Below are 18072 nucleotides of genomic sequence, written 5' to 3'. Positions count from 1 at the left end.
ATACATTGTGCAGAATTTTGCACCAGCCTTTAAAGAAGATACAAAAGAAGTCTGGAGTCCCATCTTTGTAGCTTTTATTTTTCTTTTTGTTGCTTTCATTGACTACAAATATAAAATTGAGAATGCAGAATTTTTCATTTTCTATCCATAGTGACAAAAGAAAATTGACAGAGGAAGATGTTTCACAATTATTAGACAAATCAGAAGGTGAATGTAGGTATCATCACTGTATGATGATAATGAAATTGTACAAGTGAACTCTTAAACAGTGAGTCTGGAGATGATATTCTGCATGAATTTTCACAAACTCAAGAATTGACGAGTATATTTTTTAGGTCCCAAAGGAAATAGGTTAGTTTTTCAAGAGGAAGGATTTTATCATATAACATTTTGCATCAAGAACCTGGACCTATCCTACATTGCTAAAAGGCTGTGCAGCATTATTCTTTCTTCTTTTATAATATTTGCAAACTGAGAACAAACTGAGGGTTGATGGGGTGGGAGGGAGGGGAGGGTGGGTGATGGGTATTGAGGAGGGCACCTTTTGGGATGAGCACTGGGTGTTGTATGGAAACCAGTTTGACAATAAACTTCATATATTGAAAAAAAATATTTGCAACAAAATTTATTTGATGCAGTTTGTTTATGAATAAATGCTGAAATCAGATCTACATCCAGAGGTAATTGGGAGGAAATAGGTGATGTAGAAATTAAAATTGTCATTAGGTTGAATATTTTAATTGGTTTTCATAAGTCTAAAAATGACTATATTTGTATGTATGGAGCAAAGATAATGGCCTTTTCTTCCTTACTAAAATGATGCACCATTAGTTTTCAAAAATACCGCATTTTAACAATGTAAACTATAAGAAGAACCAGAAGTAATAACGACCAGGCACCTATTAGGGATGTATTTAGAATATATCTGCTGTTAATATTTACAAGATGGATATGTTACATGCCTCTAGTTCTTTATCTTTTCTGTTTTTGCTCCTGTCTCTGAGAAGTGTATTTTTTCTTTCCCAAGGCTATCTCCACCACTTACGGTTTTTTTTTTTGCCCTTTGGTGCCTCCCAAAACTAAATGTTCTCGTGAGCCATCAATGCTAATATGAACAGTGTTACTTTTCTCAAACATTTTATGTGAGCATTTTGAAGCATAAAAAGGGTGGAAAGAATAACATAATGACCAACAACACTTACCACATGTTTTATCTGTTTTACATATTTTTAAAGAGATAACATATTTTCTGGGCTATAATTGACTTTAATGGTCATGTGGTGTTATTAAAACTCTTCCATCAAGTTTAGCATCATATGTTCATAATTCCAACATCTTGTAGTCCTTCTTTATCAAAGGAATCAACTGTTTAATGGGCTTGCTTGGCAAATTGGTTTTTTTTTTTGTTTTGTTTTTTGTTTTTGCATCTGTCCTCTTCCTTATATATTCATACTTAACTCTAGTTGAAGTGAATTTAATCCCCACTTACTCCTCCCTTTTCTGTGTTAATTTGGCCTTGAAAGCCAAATGTAACTTGGTGATTAAAAGTAGCACAGTACCTGGTACATAGTAAATAATAAATGTTAGCTGTTGGGTTTGATATGACTTCTTTTTTTCTTGCCCCTCACACAGGGCATCGAGTTAGGCTTCTAGTGAATTTTTTGTTGTTGTTTTTGCTAGGTTCATTTATTTTTCCTTCAGTCTTGCTTATCATTGACTCTCGTTTTGAGCTTTCAGCCGTCTAATTTCATTAGATGTAAAATGTCTCAGTATGCTATTGATCTGACTTTCTAGCAGACTAGGGGTTGGGGGTATGGTTGAGGCTATTCATTTTGATGAGCCATTGAGAAAAACTAAGTAATTAAAAAAATTCATACAGAGAAGCTATGAGTTTTGTGTATTTGTTGTCTGAGAAGCCTGTATTTAATGCTATTCCCAGGACGTATAACTGTGTTATTATGCTTCTTTAATAATGTATTTCTGAAGCAGTTATCCATTCTCAGAATAGGTATCTCAGTAATTTGATGGCACTAAACTTCTGAAAGAACCAAGATTATTTGTCTTGAGTTGTTAGTATGTAGAAAAAAATTAAAGTAGGTCAGTTTTAAAATGAAAACATTGGTTTCAATACATGGCTTTAACTATTTTCTTTAATGTTCTATTTAATTTTTAAAGTTAAATTTTATTTTTTGTTTGGAATAGACAATATATTCACGTGGTTCAAAGATCAAGGTAATACAAATGCACATTGTGAAGTTTTGCTCTTACATCTGACTGCTCTGTTTCCCCTCTACCTGCATCACCTACATATGTTTATTAGTTTCTTTGTATATCTTTTCAGATTTTCTTTATGTAGATATAAGCAAGTACGAATATATGTTCTTATTCTTACTTCTTACACAAAAAGTAGCAAATCATATAGTATTCCATACTTGATATTTTTTACTCTTTGCTCATATATCCTTGAGATCTTTCTATATCAGTATGTAGTTTCCTTATTATTATTATTATTATTATTTTTTTTTGTAGAGCATAGTATTCCAGTGTGTAGATGGAATCCTTTGTCGATGGATACTTGGAATACTTCCAGTCTTATTATATACAGTGCTGCAAATACATATAAATATACATGTTCACACACGCACACACATATACACACGTATTTGTATTTGTATTTGTATTCTGTCATCCTGGGTTCTCCAGCTGGGGCCTAGACAAAAGGCAGATTGACAAGAGAAAAACAAAACAAGTTTATTAACACATGTATTACTCTTAGATATGGGAGCACTCAGTGATGAGTAACTTAGGGTTGATAGAACATGGGCTTACATAGTATCTTAAAAGAACAGTAAAGTTTTAGATAAGTAACAACAAAAATGACTGAGTTTCTGGGGTGGCAAATTGAGGGAAGATAAATAGATGGGTGGACTAATGGAAGATAAGGGTTAGTTAGTAGTTATGTAGGTTTTCCTGGTGCCATCTCTGAGCTGATAGGGGTTTAGAGTTGTATCTGGTGATTAACTTCTGTCCTTCCTGGTACAGAGGGAAGAGGTGGGTACCTTTACAAATTTATGTCCTACTTTTAGGCATATGGGGGGAGGGCAGAGACCTTTTCTTGTATCTATTTCTTCTTAATGTCCTTGAGCTCAAAAGAATCATGTATCAAAGCAGCATATTCTGTTACCCTTCAGTACTTAGGTGTAATTTCCTGGAAATGGAATTTCTAGGTCCAGAAGGTAAATGCATATGTTTTGTTAGGTATTGCCTCATTTCATCTCCATAAAGGTTGTTCTGTTTTGTACTTCTATTATCAATATATGAGAATGCTTTTTTTTCTCCAACAGACTGTTAATCAAACTTTAGAATTTTTATGAAACATTTTGAGTTTTATTATAAACATTTTTAAAATTAATAAACTATCTTTTGGAGTGGTTTTAGGTTCATAGCAAAATTGAGCAGAAAGTACAGAGAGTTCCCATATACACCATCTCCACACAGCCAGTCTCCTCCACTATCCACAATGGTACCACAATGGTACACTTTTTTTTTTTTCAATTTTTTTTTTTTTTTCAACGTTTTATTTATTTTTGGGACAGAGAGAGACAGAGCATGAACGGGGGAGGGGCAGAGAGAGAGGGAGACACAGAATCGGAAACAGGCTCCAGGCTCTGAGCCATCAGCCCAGAGCCTGACGCGGGGCTCGAACTCACGGACCGCGAGATCGTGACCTGGCTGAAGTCGGACGCTTAACCGACTGCGCCACCCAGGCGCCCCCACAATGGTACATTTATCACCATTAATAAACCTATGTTGACATCATCTGAAGTCTATGGTTTAATTAGAGTTTACTTTTTGTGTTGTATGACAATCTATGGGTTTTGACAAATGCATAATGACACATAGTATTGTATAGAATAGTAATGGTCATCATACATACTACCTTTATTTACTGCCCTAAAAATACTCTGTGCTCTCCTTATTTATCTCTCCCTGCCCCCTAATCTGCAGCAACCACTAGACTTTTTACTGTCTCCAAAGTTTTGCCTTTTCCAGAAGGTTATGTATTTGGGATCATACATGTATTTGGCTTCGGTATGTAGCCTTTTCAGATAGGTTTCTTTTTCTTAGTAATATGTGTTTAAGTTTCCTCCATGTCTGTATATGACTTGATAGCTTATTCCTTTGTATTGCTGAATAATATTCTATTATCTGGATGTACCACAGTTTATTTACCTATTAAAGGACATTTTTGGTTGCTTCCAAGTTTTAGCAATTATAAATAAAGATGCTGTAAACATCTATGTATGGATTTTTTTGTTAACCTAAGTTTTGAAATCCTTAGGGTGACTATCAAAGAGTGTGATTGCTGGATCATGTAAGAGTATGCTTTGTAAGAAATTGCCAACCTGTCTTCCAAAGTGGCTGTATCATTTTGCATGCCCACCAGCAGTTAATGAGAAGTTGTGTTGCTCTCTATCCTCTCCAGCATTTGATATTGTTAGTGTTTTGGATTTGGGCCATTTTACTATATGTATAGTAGTATCTCATTTTAATTTGTAATTCCCTGATGTCATAAAATGTAGGAATATCCTTTCATAGGCTTACTTGCCATCTGTATATCTTCCTTGGTGAGGTGTCTGTTCAGTTCTTTTGCCTATTTTTTAATTGGGTTGTTTTTCTTATTGTTGAGTTTTAAGAGTCTCCTATATATTTTGGATAATAGTCCGTTATTAGATGGATTCTTTGCAATTATTTTCTCCCATTCTGTGGGAGAATGTAAACATTTATGCTTGAAGGTTAACCCATGTGGAAGAATACAAAATTAGAAGCGTATGGTTTTATAAATTTTCTAAGTGAAGATATTACTGGCTTCTCAATGTAGTTTTGAGAAATTTGCATTTCTCTTACCAATGTGAGCATCTTTTCATATGATTAAGGGCCATTTCTGTTTCTTTTTTTGTGAACTATCAGTTGACATCTTTTGTCCATTTTTCACTGAATTACTGGTCTTCCCCCCCACCCCCAACTAAGTCTTTAAAAATTGGGGAGATTATTTCTTTGAAGTGTGAATAAGATGTTTCCCTGTTTTCCTTACTAGTCTTTTCACTTTGCTTTTAGTTAGTTTGTCTTGCTATAAGAATTTTCTCAAATGGCTACATGGAATCTCTTCCTTTTTCTCAGCTCAGGATTTAGTGTTAAGTGTTACTGTCTTCTAGAATTCTTCCTGGTATCTTTTAAGGCTTTAATAAATATCTCATGTTCCCATGGTACCTTTTGTGTATCTTTATCTTAGCATTTAATCACAATCCTTATCTCACCTGTTTTTCTATAGACTGTAAATTCTTTGAGGGCTAGGAATCTTGTTTTAATCTCCTTGTGTCTCCAGTGTTTGGAGCATAAGAAGTATACAGTAAATACTAGTGTTTTGTATGAATGATTGTTTCTTCTTTGTTTCTTGAGTTTTTATGCCTTTGATTTTACAGCCATTGCTGTCTATTTAGTACTCTTCATTTGCTATTGAACCAACCGGTCTTATTCATTTGTCTTGTCATCTTGTCATTTTCTACTCTTTATTGTACTTCCTTTGAGGATTGTCTTGGAGAGACATTGACTTATTTCTGGGGCCTCTGAAAGAGAACAGATCTTTTGAGTATTTTACTTCTTTCTTCATAATTAAGATTTGTGATAATGTTTTCATGTAAACAAATGATGTCATACCTATAAGCCCTTTTCTTGATGTTTGTTTTTTTTTTTTTTTGTGGGAGGTAGGAGACAGTGTGTTATATCTTGTTCTTTTTGTTTCTTGTTTTGTATGTTCCTACAATATAATTTCATAAAAACATATACACAAAAATATATACAAAAAGCAAAAGGTTAGTATAACGAACTTCTGCATACACCAGCTTCACGAGTTATTAACTCAGTACTTTAAGGTAAGTACTTTAAATAATATCATTAGAGTTGTAAAGATTCTAGAGGCTATGTAATCTCCCACTCCAAAATGGCAGGGTAGTAATCCTAAACATTTGAATTTCTCTAAACATAGGAATTTAAATGTTCTTGATGCAATTAGTTTCTTTATTGAACAGTTGCCTTGTACACTGAGCTAAAGTGTGCTTCAGAAGAAACCCTGATTGGTTCAGTTAACGACTCTTCAACATGAAGCTTAGGTTTATTGAAGACAAAAATTATATCTTTCTTATTACTAAGCTAAAAAAAAAAAGGTTCATCCTAAAAACACATGTAATAGTACTAGTAAAAAACTAGTAGACATTATGCATCCTAAGGGGACTAAGGAAACAATTTCACTTTCTTTACTGGTTTGTCAGTGGCTACTGACAGTCTTATGAAGGACCAATGCTTAAATTAATTTTTAGTTTAAAACTTGAACACATTTTAACCACATATGGATTTTTATATATTTGATGTTAAAATGGCAGTCCGTAAACTGAAACCTATTTGTTATGGTTACATTGCCTTTCAAGTCCCTCCTCAGAATATCTAGTAGATGCATCATTTATGAGATCTGTAAAGAAGGTCCTTTTCTATCAGAAATTCCTAATTCAGATTATTTTATTAATTTCAGAATCACTCCATAGTAGTGTATGTCAATTATGATTTTATTATTAAATAGTCCAGGATATTTAAATGATTCCCTTTTTAGCTGTTACTGGCAATGGCTTTGAATGAAGAGTAACTTTCTCAGTAATTTTATAAACCTTAAACTTCTTCCCCAAAATGTTCAAGTCACTTAATATTTTGAATTGCTTATACCCTAGGATGTATATCTGTATTTACCACAATGAGAATTTTATGTGGCACATACTTGTTAAATTTTTCAGAATAACTAGTGTTACACTTAGTCTGTATTTTATCATTTTCTTAAGCTTTTTTGTACAAGATAAGACTGTGTTTTATTCTCATTGGTAGTTCAAAACTAGAATGTAATATTTCTCTTCTTGATTTCTGTAGAGCAGGTTGTTGCCCTGGATGCCCAAAATATCGTAGCTGTTTCATGTGGAGAAGCTCATACATTAGCACTAAATGACAAAGGCCAGGTGTATGCTTGGGGTCTCGATTCTGATGGACAGCTTGGCCTGCTAGGATCAGAGGAATGTATCAGAGTACCCAGGTAACAAAGGTGACCAAAAAGAGGTCTTTAACAATCTTTTATAATAAATTTGTTATCTAAATTATTCTGTTTACTGAGGGCCTGTAAGAGATGACATCTAATTATTTCTCCCTTTTGAGTTCTTAAGGAGTTTACTAGGTAGGTTCTTGCCTATTATTTGGGCTAAGTGCTATTTTTTTACATCATTTTCCCCTAAATTATTTATGTTTGTAAAGAAAAGAGATGGGGAATATGTACTTTATTATAAATACTTTCTTTCTAAAATTTTAAAGTGGTTTAGGCTAATTTAAACTGCTGATTGTACCATCTTGAGTACCTCAGCTATTGAAATATTTATTAAATATTGGTTGGTTGCATGTTTCTTTGTCCTGTTTTTTTAGTCTTTATTGTTTTTATTGAATATAGAAGTCCCACATGCTTAGTATAAAGAATTCAGTCACTTTCTACTTTTTTACAAAGCAGTGGCCACAACTTACGTTAACCACTAATTCATCATAGGTTTATTTCAAAATTAAAAAATAAATGCCTCATTAATGTTGTATTCTTAGAGATTTACATAGGGCATAGCCATTGTTTTAATATTAAACATTGTAAGAGCATGAACATGTTTAGGTAAAAATACAGAGATTTAAAGAAAGTATCCAATTTGTTTTCAATACATAAATAATACATTAACTCACGCTTTGTTTTTTAAATTATACAAATTCTTGCTTCCTTAAACTCTTGTTCTTTCTTCCTAGTAATAGTTATAGGGACAAAAGAGAACTCTCCAGTGAAACAAGGTATTAAACTAATTTTAGATTTATTCTAGGTAGCATTATTTTACACACATTTAGATATTTTGTTTATGAATTTAACATTGATAATGTTTGTTTTGGTTTAAGGAGTAAGAAATAACTTACTAGGATAAGAAAATGGAACATGGGAACTAATATATTTCAGAACAGAAACTTATTGTTAGAAATGAGTTTTTTTTTTTAAGTAGGAAAGGTAGCTAGTTCCTTCAGTAAGCCTATAATCCCTTATGTGTATATGTTTATTGAAAAACCTAAAAGTATTTAAAATATTTGGTTTGTTCTAATTTATTAAAAGTGGGTTTTTTATTTTTTTATTTTTTGGTCTTTAACATTTTATAATTGTTCTAGTAGTGAACTGTCCTTTGAGACTTTTGGATACATCATATTCACATATTTTCTTTTCTTTTTTATTTTTTTTATTTTTTTATTTTTTTATTTTTTTAAATTTTTTTTTTCAACGTTTATTTATTTTTGGGACAGAGAGAGACAGAGCATGAATGGGGGAGGGGCAGAGAGAGAGGGAGACACAGAATCGGAAACAGGCTCCAGGCTCTGAGCCATCAGCCCAGAGCCCGACGCGGGGCTCGAACTCACGGACCGCGAGATCGTGACCTGGCTGAAGTCGGACGCTTAACCGACTGCGCCACCCAGGCGCCCCTATTCACATATTTTCTTGATTTATCTTGTAACTAAATTCCATAAAACTCCTCCAATTTCTTCCCTATTATTATTATTATTTTTTTCCTTCTTCTTCTTTGTCTTCTTCTTCTTCTTCTTTTAATATTTGTTTATTTTTGAGAGAGAGATGGGGGGAGGGTCAGAGAGAGAGGGAGACACAGAATCTGGAGCAGTCCCCAGGCTCTGAGCTGTCAGCACAGAGCCAACACAGGGCCCGAACTCACAAACCACAAATTGGGAGATCATGACCTGAGTTGAAATCTCATGCTTAACCAACTGAGCTACCCAGGTGCTCCTCCCTTTATTTCTTCTGTTTTAACAATTAAATAACAAACACAACTTTCATTATGCTTTTAATATCTCTTAATGATAGTGCTCTTTGATGAAGCTTTTTTTTTTTTCTTAAGCTAAATAAATTGAATTCTTTTAGTCATTTCAATTTAGATTTATTTCAGAAAATGGTAATTTGCAACCAAATGGCTATTGGCTAGGTAATAATACAAAGCATTCATAGAAACATAGTGACCTCACTTTGTCATATCCTCTACTGCTTTTATTCCCTCCATAAATAATTGTTGTAGAATGGGATTTTTAACTTAAGATTTTAAGTTGTGTGTATTTAGGATTGAAAAGGGACTTACATGTTTGATCGTCTAAGTCAACATTCTCAAAACCAAGATTTAGGTCCAAACTTTCTAATCTCTTTTATGTTTACTGGTTTCTTAAAATCATACTTATATTTTTGTTGCTGTTCACTTCTCGTATAGGGGATTTCAGTCAGTAATCCGTAGATTCTTATTAAATGGAAAGAAAGGTAATTAAATATAGAATAGTTTATTATATGAGTTTATTTGAACAATGCCCTATAATAAATTATGTATTTGTGACTTTATTATTTTATGAACCTGGATAGGGACCTGAAAGATCTTTTGTGAGTCATTTGGTTTAAACTTGTATGTTTTTGTATTTGCTAAATATGTGTATTAACTTTAAGCTCTGTGTTAAGGCATTTTTCCTGTTTAACCTACTCAGTTTTCAACGGACTGATCTGATTTGTTATGATATATACATATTTTTACTGATATTTTGGTGTGTTAAAGGGCAGTATTTTGTTTTGAGGCAATTCATGCTCAGAAGCTGAGTTTGTCTTTGCCAGCAATCTATTTATCACAGGTTTACTGTAGGAATTTCACAAGCCAGTAGCATATGGGATAATGTCTGTTATTAAGCCAGTAAATAAATAACATACTCCAAACCAGTGATAGGTAAATCACACTATTGTTTCAAGCAAGAGGAGATGATAGTAATAAAGATCAAATTTAGCTGAGATATACATTCATATGACTTGGTACTAGGGAGAGATGGCTTAGCCAACTGAAAGCTGATGTCCTCCTGCCAGCACAAATATAAAAGTCCTGTTTTAGAGCATTTTGCTAGGGAAGGATGCACCTAGCATGTGTTGACGGGTGAGGGGATCGTTTTCCCAGGGATGCTGCTTGGTTTTTTTTTTTTACCACTGAGGTTTAAAAAGTCTGCTTTACTATGGGGGCGCCTGGGTGGCTCAGTCAGTTAAGCATCTGGCTCTTGGTTTCAACTCAGGTCATGATCTCCCAGTTCATGGGTTCAAGGTCTACATTGGGCTCTGCACTGACAGTGTGGATGGAGCCTGCTTGGGATTCTCTCCCTCTCTCTCCCTCCCTCTCTCATGCCTCTCCCTGCTCATGTTCGGTCTCTCTCTCTCAAAATAAATAAATAAACTAAAAAGAAAGTCTCCTTTACTATGGCTGGAGCTACTTGCTCTAAGGTCCTTGGAGAACTGCTTAGATCAGCAAAGAGTAGCCTTGCCAAGACCTAAGACTGCAATAATGCTCACAAACTCTCAGTATTTATAGTCTAAATGTTCTCTTGCTATAGTTTTTCTTGATAAGCCCCCAGTGGGGCTGGCCTCTCAGCAGCTAAGCCACTGAGTTCATCCAGAGCAGATGAGATGATGACATCCTGACACAACTTACTTCATCTTTATGTCACAACAACTTTACTCTTCATTTTTGTCATAAATAGGTTTGAAATCAAAGCAATATACGACATAGTAGAAATACATTTTTGTGAAAGACTGCCAGTGATTTTTTTTCTTTTTAAATTTTGATACCAAATCATTTTTATTTTATTTTATTTATTTTATTTTTTCTGGGAGCCAAATCATTTTTAGCTGCAAGGCCTTTTCTGTATGCTTAGAGGTATCAGCCAGCTTCATAAATTTCTCATTCATCTTGAATAAAACGTATAGAAGATCGGTGAAAACTGTATGTAAATAGATCTTTAAAAATTAGTGTTTATAATTAAAAAAAATTTTTTTTAATGTTTATTTATTTTTGAGACAGAGCATGAATGGGGGAGGGTCAGAGAGAGAGGGAGACACAGAATTGGAAGCAGGCTCCAGGCTCTGAGCTGTCAGCACAGAGCCTGACGCGGGGCTCGAACTCAAGGACCGTGAGATCATGACCTGAGCCGAAGTCGGACGCTTAACCGACTGAGCCACCCAGGCGCCCCCAAAATTAGTGTTTGTAATTTTTATAAGAATGATCAGAAAAATGATGATTCACATTAGGCTGTACTTCCTTGAGAACAAAATCCACTTTTATGCTAGTAGATAAGAATATTTAAATAAAGCAACACTTTAAGATGAAAGGATGTAAAATTAATAATAGATTACATTTGAAATTTATACGACTTCAATGATCTTTTCCTACTTCTAATTTTATTTTGTTTTGAATCACTACTTCTTGGGGAAAGACTAAAATTCTTCAATACCAATGCTGGTCTCTGATTTCTGCCTAGTTTTTTTTTTTTTTATTTAGGATATATGTTAATGCCTTTATAAAAACGTTTTAAGCCTAATTTTACTATCTGTTAGTTTGGTATGAGTGGAAATACATATTTTTCCACACAACCTTTAGAAACATAATTGTAGGCCATAAAGTTGTAGTGTATTTTTAAAAGTTCTGTTTCTTGGACATACGCAATAAAAAGTATGACACGGTGGTATAATACGATCCTTGTGAAAACAGCGGTTTCTGGATTATAGAAACTAATTAAAAGATGTTTGACTTATCAGCTTGGTCAAAAGTAAAATTTATTTTCTTTATTTCAGTCAGTTTTAAACATTTAAATTTTAGATTAAAAAGAAAAAGAATTTTTTTTTTAATTTTTTTTTTTTTTTAACGTTTATTTATTTTTGAGACAGAGAGAGACAGAGCATGAATGGGGGAGGGTCACAGAGAGGGAGACACAGAATCTGAAACAGGCTCCAGGCTCTGAGCTGTCAGCACAGAGCCTGACGTGGGGCTCGAACTCAGAGACTGCGAGATCATGACCTGAGCTGAAGTCGGCCGCTTAACCGACTGAGCCACCCAGGCGCCCCAGAAAAAGTATTTTTTAATGGTAGAGCTAGGTTGATTGTTAGCGTAAATTTTTTTTTAAAAAAATTTAAAAAAAATTTTTTTTACATTTATTTATTTTTGAGAAACAGAGTGAGACAAAGTGTGAGCGGGGCAGGGGCAGAGAGAGAAGGAGACACAGAATCTGCAGCAGGCTCCAGGCTCTGAACAAGAGGTCAGCACAGAGCCTGATGTGGGGCTCAAACCCACAAACTGTGAGATCATGACCCGAGCTGAAGTCGGACGCTCAGCCGACTGAGCCACTCAGGCGCCCCTTTAATGTTTATTTTTGAGAGAGTGAGTGAGTACATGAGAGCAGGAGAGGAGGAGAGAGAGAGGGAGACAGAGGATCCAAAGTGGGCTCCTGCGCTGACAGCAGAGAGCCCCATGTGGGGCTCGAACTCACGAATCTTGAGATCATGACCTGAGCTGAAATTGGATGCTTAACTGAGTCATCCAGGCACCCCATAAACAATAATGCCGCAGTACAGTATCTTTCCTTGTCACTGTTGCAGACATGGCCAAAGAAATTAACATTTATGTTGTATACCAAGCCTTATAATAATTTTGGAAATGCGGAAGTCACCAAGTGTAAATTGCTATGCAAATTTAGAAGTTTGGGGGCAGACTTTATGAATGGTTTACTACTACAGCCTCAAAGACTTTGCAAACTCATTTATCCTTTATCAGTGTATTCATTACACACTTTTTGCCAGGCACTGTGGTAAGTGCTGGGAATTCTATGGATATAAGACACATAATTTGCCTTTACAGAGCTTATTGTTTAGCAGAGTACTCGTAATAATTAAATGAATAAGTACACTAGTAATTAACAGTGATAAATGCTGTGAAGGAAGAAAACGTAAGGTGCTATGAGAGTGTAATATTTGAAATATTTTATTTGGACTCGGTACCTGGAACAGGTTTTTAAAAACAGTTAATACATTTTAAAAAATACTTAATATAGTTCACTGGTCAGTGTATCATGTGCCTGATATTCAAAAACAGTAAAAGTGAATGTTCAATAACGTCAGCACAGTTGCACAAATCCATTTATTTTTTTATTTCTGTTTTTGCATTGCTAGTGTTTGATTTTGCTAATTGCAGAAAAATGGCATTTTGCTACATTTGAAAATCTGAAGGTGCATTGGATCCTGCTAACCTACTGGATTTTGCTAATTTAGAGCAGTGCAGCCCTCAGGTTTTGTAGTTAAGAACATATATCCACTAAATAAAAATATTTTTTGTACAACAATATGGAATTAGAGTAACTCTCCTTTCTCCTGCTCAAAATTTGATTTGCTGAAGCTGCCTCCCGAAAATCATGGGTATCGACACTCTGGTCAGAACTTGCTCCGGACTCTCATATGGCAGAATCAGGTCAGGTGGCAGTATCAGGTAAAGGGAAATAAGAAACATATTATGTTTCCTTCCCCCTTTCTATCTTGAAAACATTCATTCAGGAAAAACAGAATGACCAGGAGAAGGGGAAATGCATAAAAAACACCTGGGATGATTGATGCAAAAAGTTGCTTGATTTTTGTAATGTTTTAAAAATTAGCCTTTAGGATTATGTTACATTTAAGGAAAAATCAGAAATTGGGCTCGGGGGAAGAAACTATAAAAATATAAAGAAAAAATGCAAGATGGTAGAAATAGGACTGAACGTATCAGTGATCATAATAAATGTGATGAGTAAATTTCTCTACTAAAAAATTGTTCAGTATCACTGATTTAGATGCAGAGGTAAAGGATAGCTCAAAAGGAATAGGTTTCATAATCTGTGAATTGGTAGCACCGCATGATAGGAATCTCTGTTGATTCTTAAGGAGCCTTATAGACAATATGTATTAAATGAAGCCAAACACCAGTTTTAGACAAATTAGTTCATGTACACTTGTTTCACAAATGTATTGCCAGGTTTCACACTTTAAGCTAAAGATTTTTTTTTAATTTTGATAAAACATCTGAATTATAAAAACACTGAGGAATACTTGAGGCGTGAGCTTAGTTTACTTTGCTTAAATACTTTTTTCAAAGTGTTTTCTTATTACACCTCTTAATTTTTTCACACTAGATTTTGTTTACTGTTGTTAGCATAAATAGTTGGGTACATTGACTTGTATAAAAATACCATGAAATAACTAGGTCAGTAGGAAACTACTTGCACATAGTAGGTGGTCAATAAATGGCATTAATAAATAGTATTCAGGATCCATTTATTAAATGGAATTAACTGATTTTGATCTCTTTTTTTATTTTCTAGAAATATTAAAAGTTTGTCAGATATCCAGATAGTACAGGTTGCTTGTGGTTACTATCATTCACTTGCACTTTCTAAAGGTAAGTATTGTTTTCATTTTCTTGCCCTTTTACAGTTTTATTACATGGTACTTGAATTGACCAGAAAGTCCTCCAACTTTGTTCTTATTCAGGATTGTCCTGGTTCTTTTCGATCTTTTTCATATCCATATACAGTTTAGAATTAGCTTGCCAGTCTTCACAGGCACACATATTCTGGGATTTTGATTGGGATTAAATTGTTTCTGTAAATCAGTTTTAGGAAAATCCTTATAATATTGAATCTTTTAATTCTTGAACATGTTATGTCCCTCATTTCAATCTCCTTTTAATTTTTCTCAATAGTATTTTGTTGTTTTCTGTGGAGAGGTCTTACACATCTTCTATTAGATTTTTCCATAGATATTTGACATTTTTTTATTGTGAACAGTATCATTTCCAAATTGTTGCTAGTATATAGACATGAAGTTGATTTTTGTGTCTAATTGTTCTATATTGTGCTAAATGCTAAGCCTTCATAGATGGGGAAGGTTATAACTTGCTCAGTCTCATTTAGGATCTTAGACTTTTTATGAACAGAAACAAAGAAGGCTATAAGCATTCTCTTAGCTTTGTTTGCATTTGTTTCTTATTCATTTAACTTCTTCATATGCCAGCTAAGGATTGTGGCATGGGTTAATATGTTGGTCTTTACCATTTAAAGCGTAAGTTCCAGTGGCTTCATTATTATTATTATTTAATTCATTAAATGTCTAGTGAGGCCTACTGTGAATGTAGCACTAGGCTAGAGCTGTGGGGAAATACAGGTAAGATAATACAGTTACAGACAGCATAGGGTGGCAGTGAGAGGAGCCAAAGTGACCAGCAGAACGAATTATTTTAGGGATCATAACATGTAGTGGCGGGAGCAGATATACAAATAAATAACTAGTTTGAGGCAGAAAAAAACTACTATTTTGGTCAAGGTCGAAGTAAAATGCTATGTGAATGAAGAAAAAAGTGTAATTTGTTCAAATCAATAAGAGACTTAACAATAAGAGACTTAGTGTTTGATACAAGTCTTAAACGATGAACAAAATTTATTCAGAATTAGAGAAATGTTGAGAAGTAGCTAGAGGAAGTGTTGAGGATTGGTTAAAGAGGTAGTACCAGTAAATCAGGAAGAAAATCAGGCATGAAATCAGGAAAAGTATTTTGTGTATTTGAGTATCAGCATATAGTTTTATGTGGGTATTGTGAGAACATGAGACATACTGATACTTCAGTTGAGGTAATGTGTTACAAAGGCCTTAAATGCCAGTATTAAGGCATTTGCATTTCTATAGGCAGTGGGGAAGCTGGCATCTCTGTATTCTTTGTTGTTATTTTGTCAGCTCTTTTGATATTTTGGTAGGTAGATCCCAAATAAATTTAAACCCAAAGGTTTTACTGATGAGGAGGGCAGTTTTCTGCCTTGACTTACAGGGATTCTTTTGCCTTGTTCAGCTTCATGGCTTTAGCAGTATTTTACTCATTTAATGATTTTCTTTTTTTTGATCACTCATTATGAACTGGGCACTTTAGAGTGTACAATGTGTGGGGGTAAGCAGTACACTACTAGCTGGTACTTAATGGTACGGTCATATTCATGTAAATTACAATATAATTATGTACTGTGAAAAGGGACTGTAAAGAAAAAAGTTTAGGATATTTAAAACATATAGCAGGGGTCTGAACTTAATATGGGCCACCAGGAAAACCTGCTTCCTTCTGGGAGAGAATAGAAGTGAACTAGACAAAGATGAGGAGAAGGTCTACAAGGAGAGAACTGTAAGTGTGTGAGAAGTGAGCATTGGAGAATGTAAAGGAAGACGAGTGTCACTAGAGTAGAGTGAGTGAGAGAAGAGACTGATATGAAAGGAGCTTGGAAACAGGTAGATTATGTAGAACATTACTTTTAACGTTGTTAAAAGTGCTTATCCCAGTACCAGTGGGAAGGCACTGCTATATTTTTTTCAGGTGAGCAACATTATCAAATCTATACTTTAATAATACCTCTATGTATATATACAGATGTCCGCTAGTATGTGCATAGAATATTTCTGGAAGTACATACCAGTAATTGGTAAGAGTGGTTGTCTCTTGGGAGAGGACCTGGGGGTCTAATTTTTAGAGGGAAACTTATTTTTAAGTGTATACTATTTTATCATGTGAATTTTGAAAACAATTATTAGTGCCACTTAATAAGAATAAATAAAAAGATGTCTAAAGTTGCAAAACAGGGTGGCAATTGGGGGAGCAAAAGTGACAAGTAGAATCAGGTGAGATGGTTAGGAGTGGATCTATTTGCCATATTTTTCTTTAGTAGGAAAACTGTGGTGGTATGTGATAGATTGATAACAATCTGTGTATAAGGTAAGAGAAGAGTTAAGGATAACTCTATGTTTATGGGTTGTGTTACTGAGTCAGTTATAATATCACATACTGAGGTGGAGAACACTGGGAATAGGTCCAGATATGGGAGGTGAAGGGGGGTCATAAATTGTTTGGAACACACTGAGCTGGAGGTGCCTTTGTAATATCCAAGTGTAGATATCACATAAGCATCGGATACATGGGTTTATTGCTTATAAGAGAGGTCTGGTCTAGTGATAAAATTTTGAATGTGATCAGCGTATAATAACTGAAGAGTTGGTTGAGTGCCTCTTGGGATAAACCAAAGAATAAAAGTGAGACTTGAGGAATATTAAAAAGAGATGGTTCTGTCATAAGGAATGTAAGGAAATGAGACTAGACTACCCTCAGTTATGTGACTTACCCATTTATTAGTAAAGTTGGTCAAACTGTAAGTGTACCAATACAGAATGTTCTTACATGTTTCCATATAAAAGGGGAATATGTATTTCTATTTGATGAGAGGGAGAATGTCTCAAAATAACTGATGATCTTCAAATGAAATTTTGTATGTATGTGAAAAATAGTTAATTTTATAATTTCTGTTTTACAGCAAGTGAAGTCTTCTGTTGGGGACAAAATAAATATGGCCAATTGGGTTTAGGCATTGATTGTAAAAAGCAAGCCTCACCACAGCTGATCAAGTCTTTGCTTGGAATCCCTTTCATGCAAGTTGCAGCGGGAGGAGCCCATAGTTTTGTACTCACCCTTTCTGGAGCTATTTTTGGATGGGGACGCAACAAATTTGGTCAACTAGGTCTTAATGATGAAAATGGTAGGTTTTCATTATTTATAGATAAATGTACTTAAAAAGAGATGATCTTTTGAGATGGATCAATGATTCTTAATGTCAGGAAGCAATGTACCCAAATCTTTCCTGATACGGAGAAGGGGATAAAAGATTTATTTATTTATTTATTTTTTCAATATATGAAATTTATTGTCAAATTGGTTTCCATACAACACCCAGTGCTCATCCCAAAAGATGCCCTCCTCAGTACCCATCACCCACCCTCCCCTCCCTCCCACCCCCCATCACCCCTCAGTTTGTTCTCAGTTTTTAAGAGTCTCTTATGCTTTGGCTCTTTCCCACTCTAACCTTTTTTTTTTTTTTTTCCTTTCTCTCCCCCATGGGTTTCTGTTAAGTTTCTCAGGATCCACATAAGAGTGAAAACATATGGTATCTGTCTTAAAGATTTATTTAAAAATTCCATTTGGTAATATTTTTTAAGGGATTGTGGGAAGGCCAGAAAATACCATCTTATTGCAAAATAAACTCTAGAAAGTATATCTG

General features: G+C 34.5%; 1 protein-coding gene across 10 annotated transcripts in view; it reads left to right on the top strand.

The window, feature by feature from the left end:
- HERC4 (HECT and RLD domain containing E3 ubiquitin protein ligase 4) overlaps window positions 1-18072 on the top strand; it is a 153268-nt gene that overhangs the window by 21832 nt on the left and 113364 nt on the right. For 5 of the 10 annotated variants that reach the window (XM_045437581.1, XM_045437573.1, XM_045437571.1 and 2 more), the window contains 5 exons: window positions 6973-7132; window positions 7873-7914; window positions 13353-13424; window positions 14311-14387; window positions 17332-17553. In XM_045437581.1, the coding sequence (XP_045293537.1) occupies window positions 6973-7132; window positions 7873-7914; window positions 13353-13424; window positions 14311-14387; window positions 17332-17553 (573 nt within the window). The remainder of the gene's footprint in view (window positions 1-6972; window positions 7133-7872; window positions 7915-13352; window positions 13425-14310; window positions 14388-17331; window positions 17554-18072) is intronic. The other 5 variants (XM_045437578.1, XM_045437577.1, XM_045437579.1 and 2 more) reach the window with 2 other exon arrangements.

Source organism: Leopardus geoffroyi, chromosome D2, assembly GCF_018350155.1.
Source record: "Leopardus geoffroyi isolate Oge1 chromosome D2, O.geoffroyi_Oge1_pat1.0, whole genome shotgun sequence".
Classification (NCBI taxonomy): Eukaryota; Metazoa; Chordata; class Mammalia; order Carnivora; family Felidae; genus Leopardus; species Leopardus geoffroyi.
The sequence above is the reverse complement of the archived record's forward strand: the minus strand, read 5'-3'. Positions and strand labels throughout refer to the sequence as shown.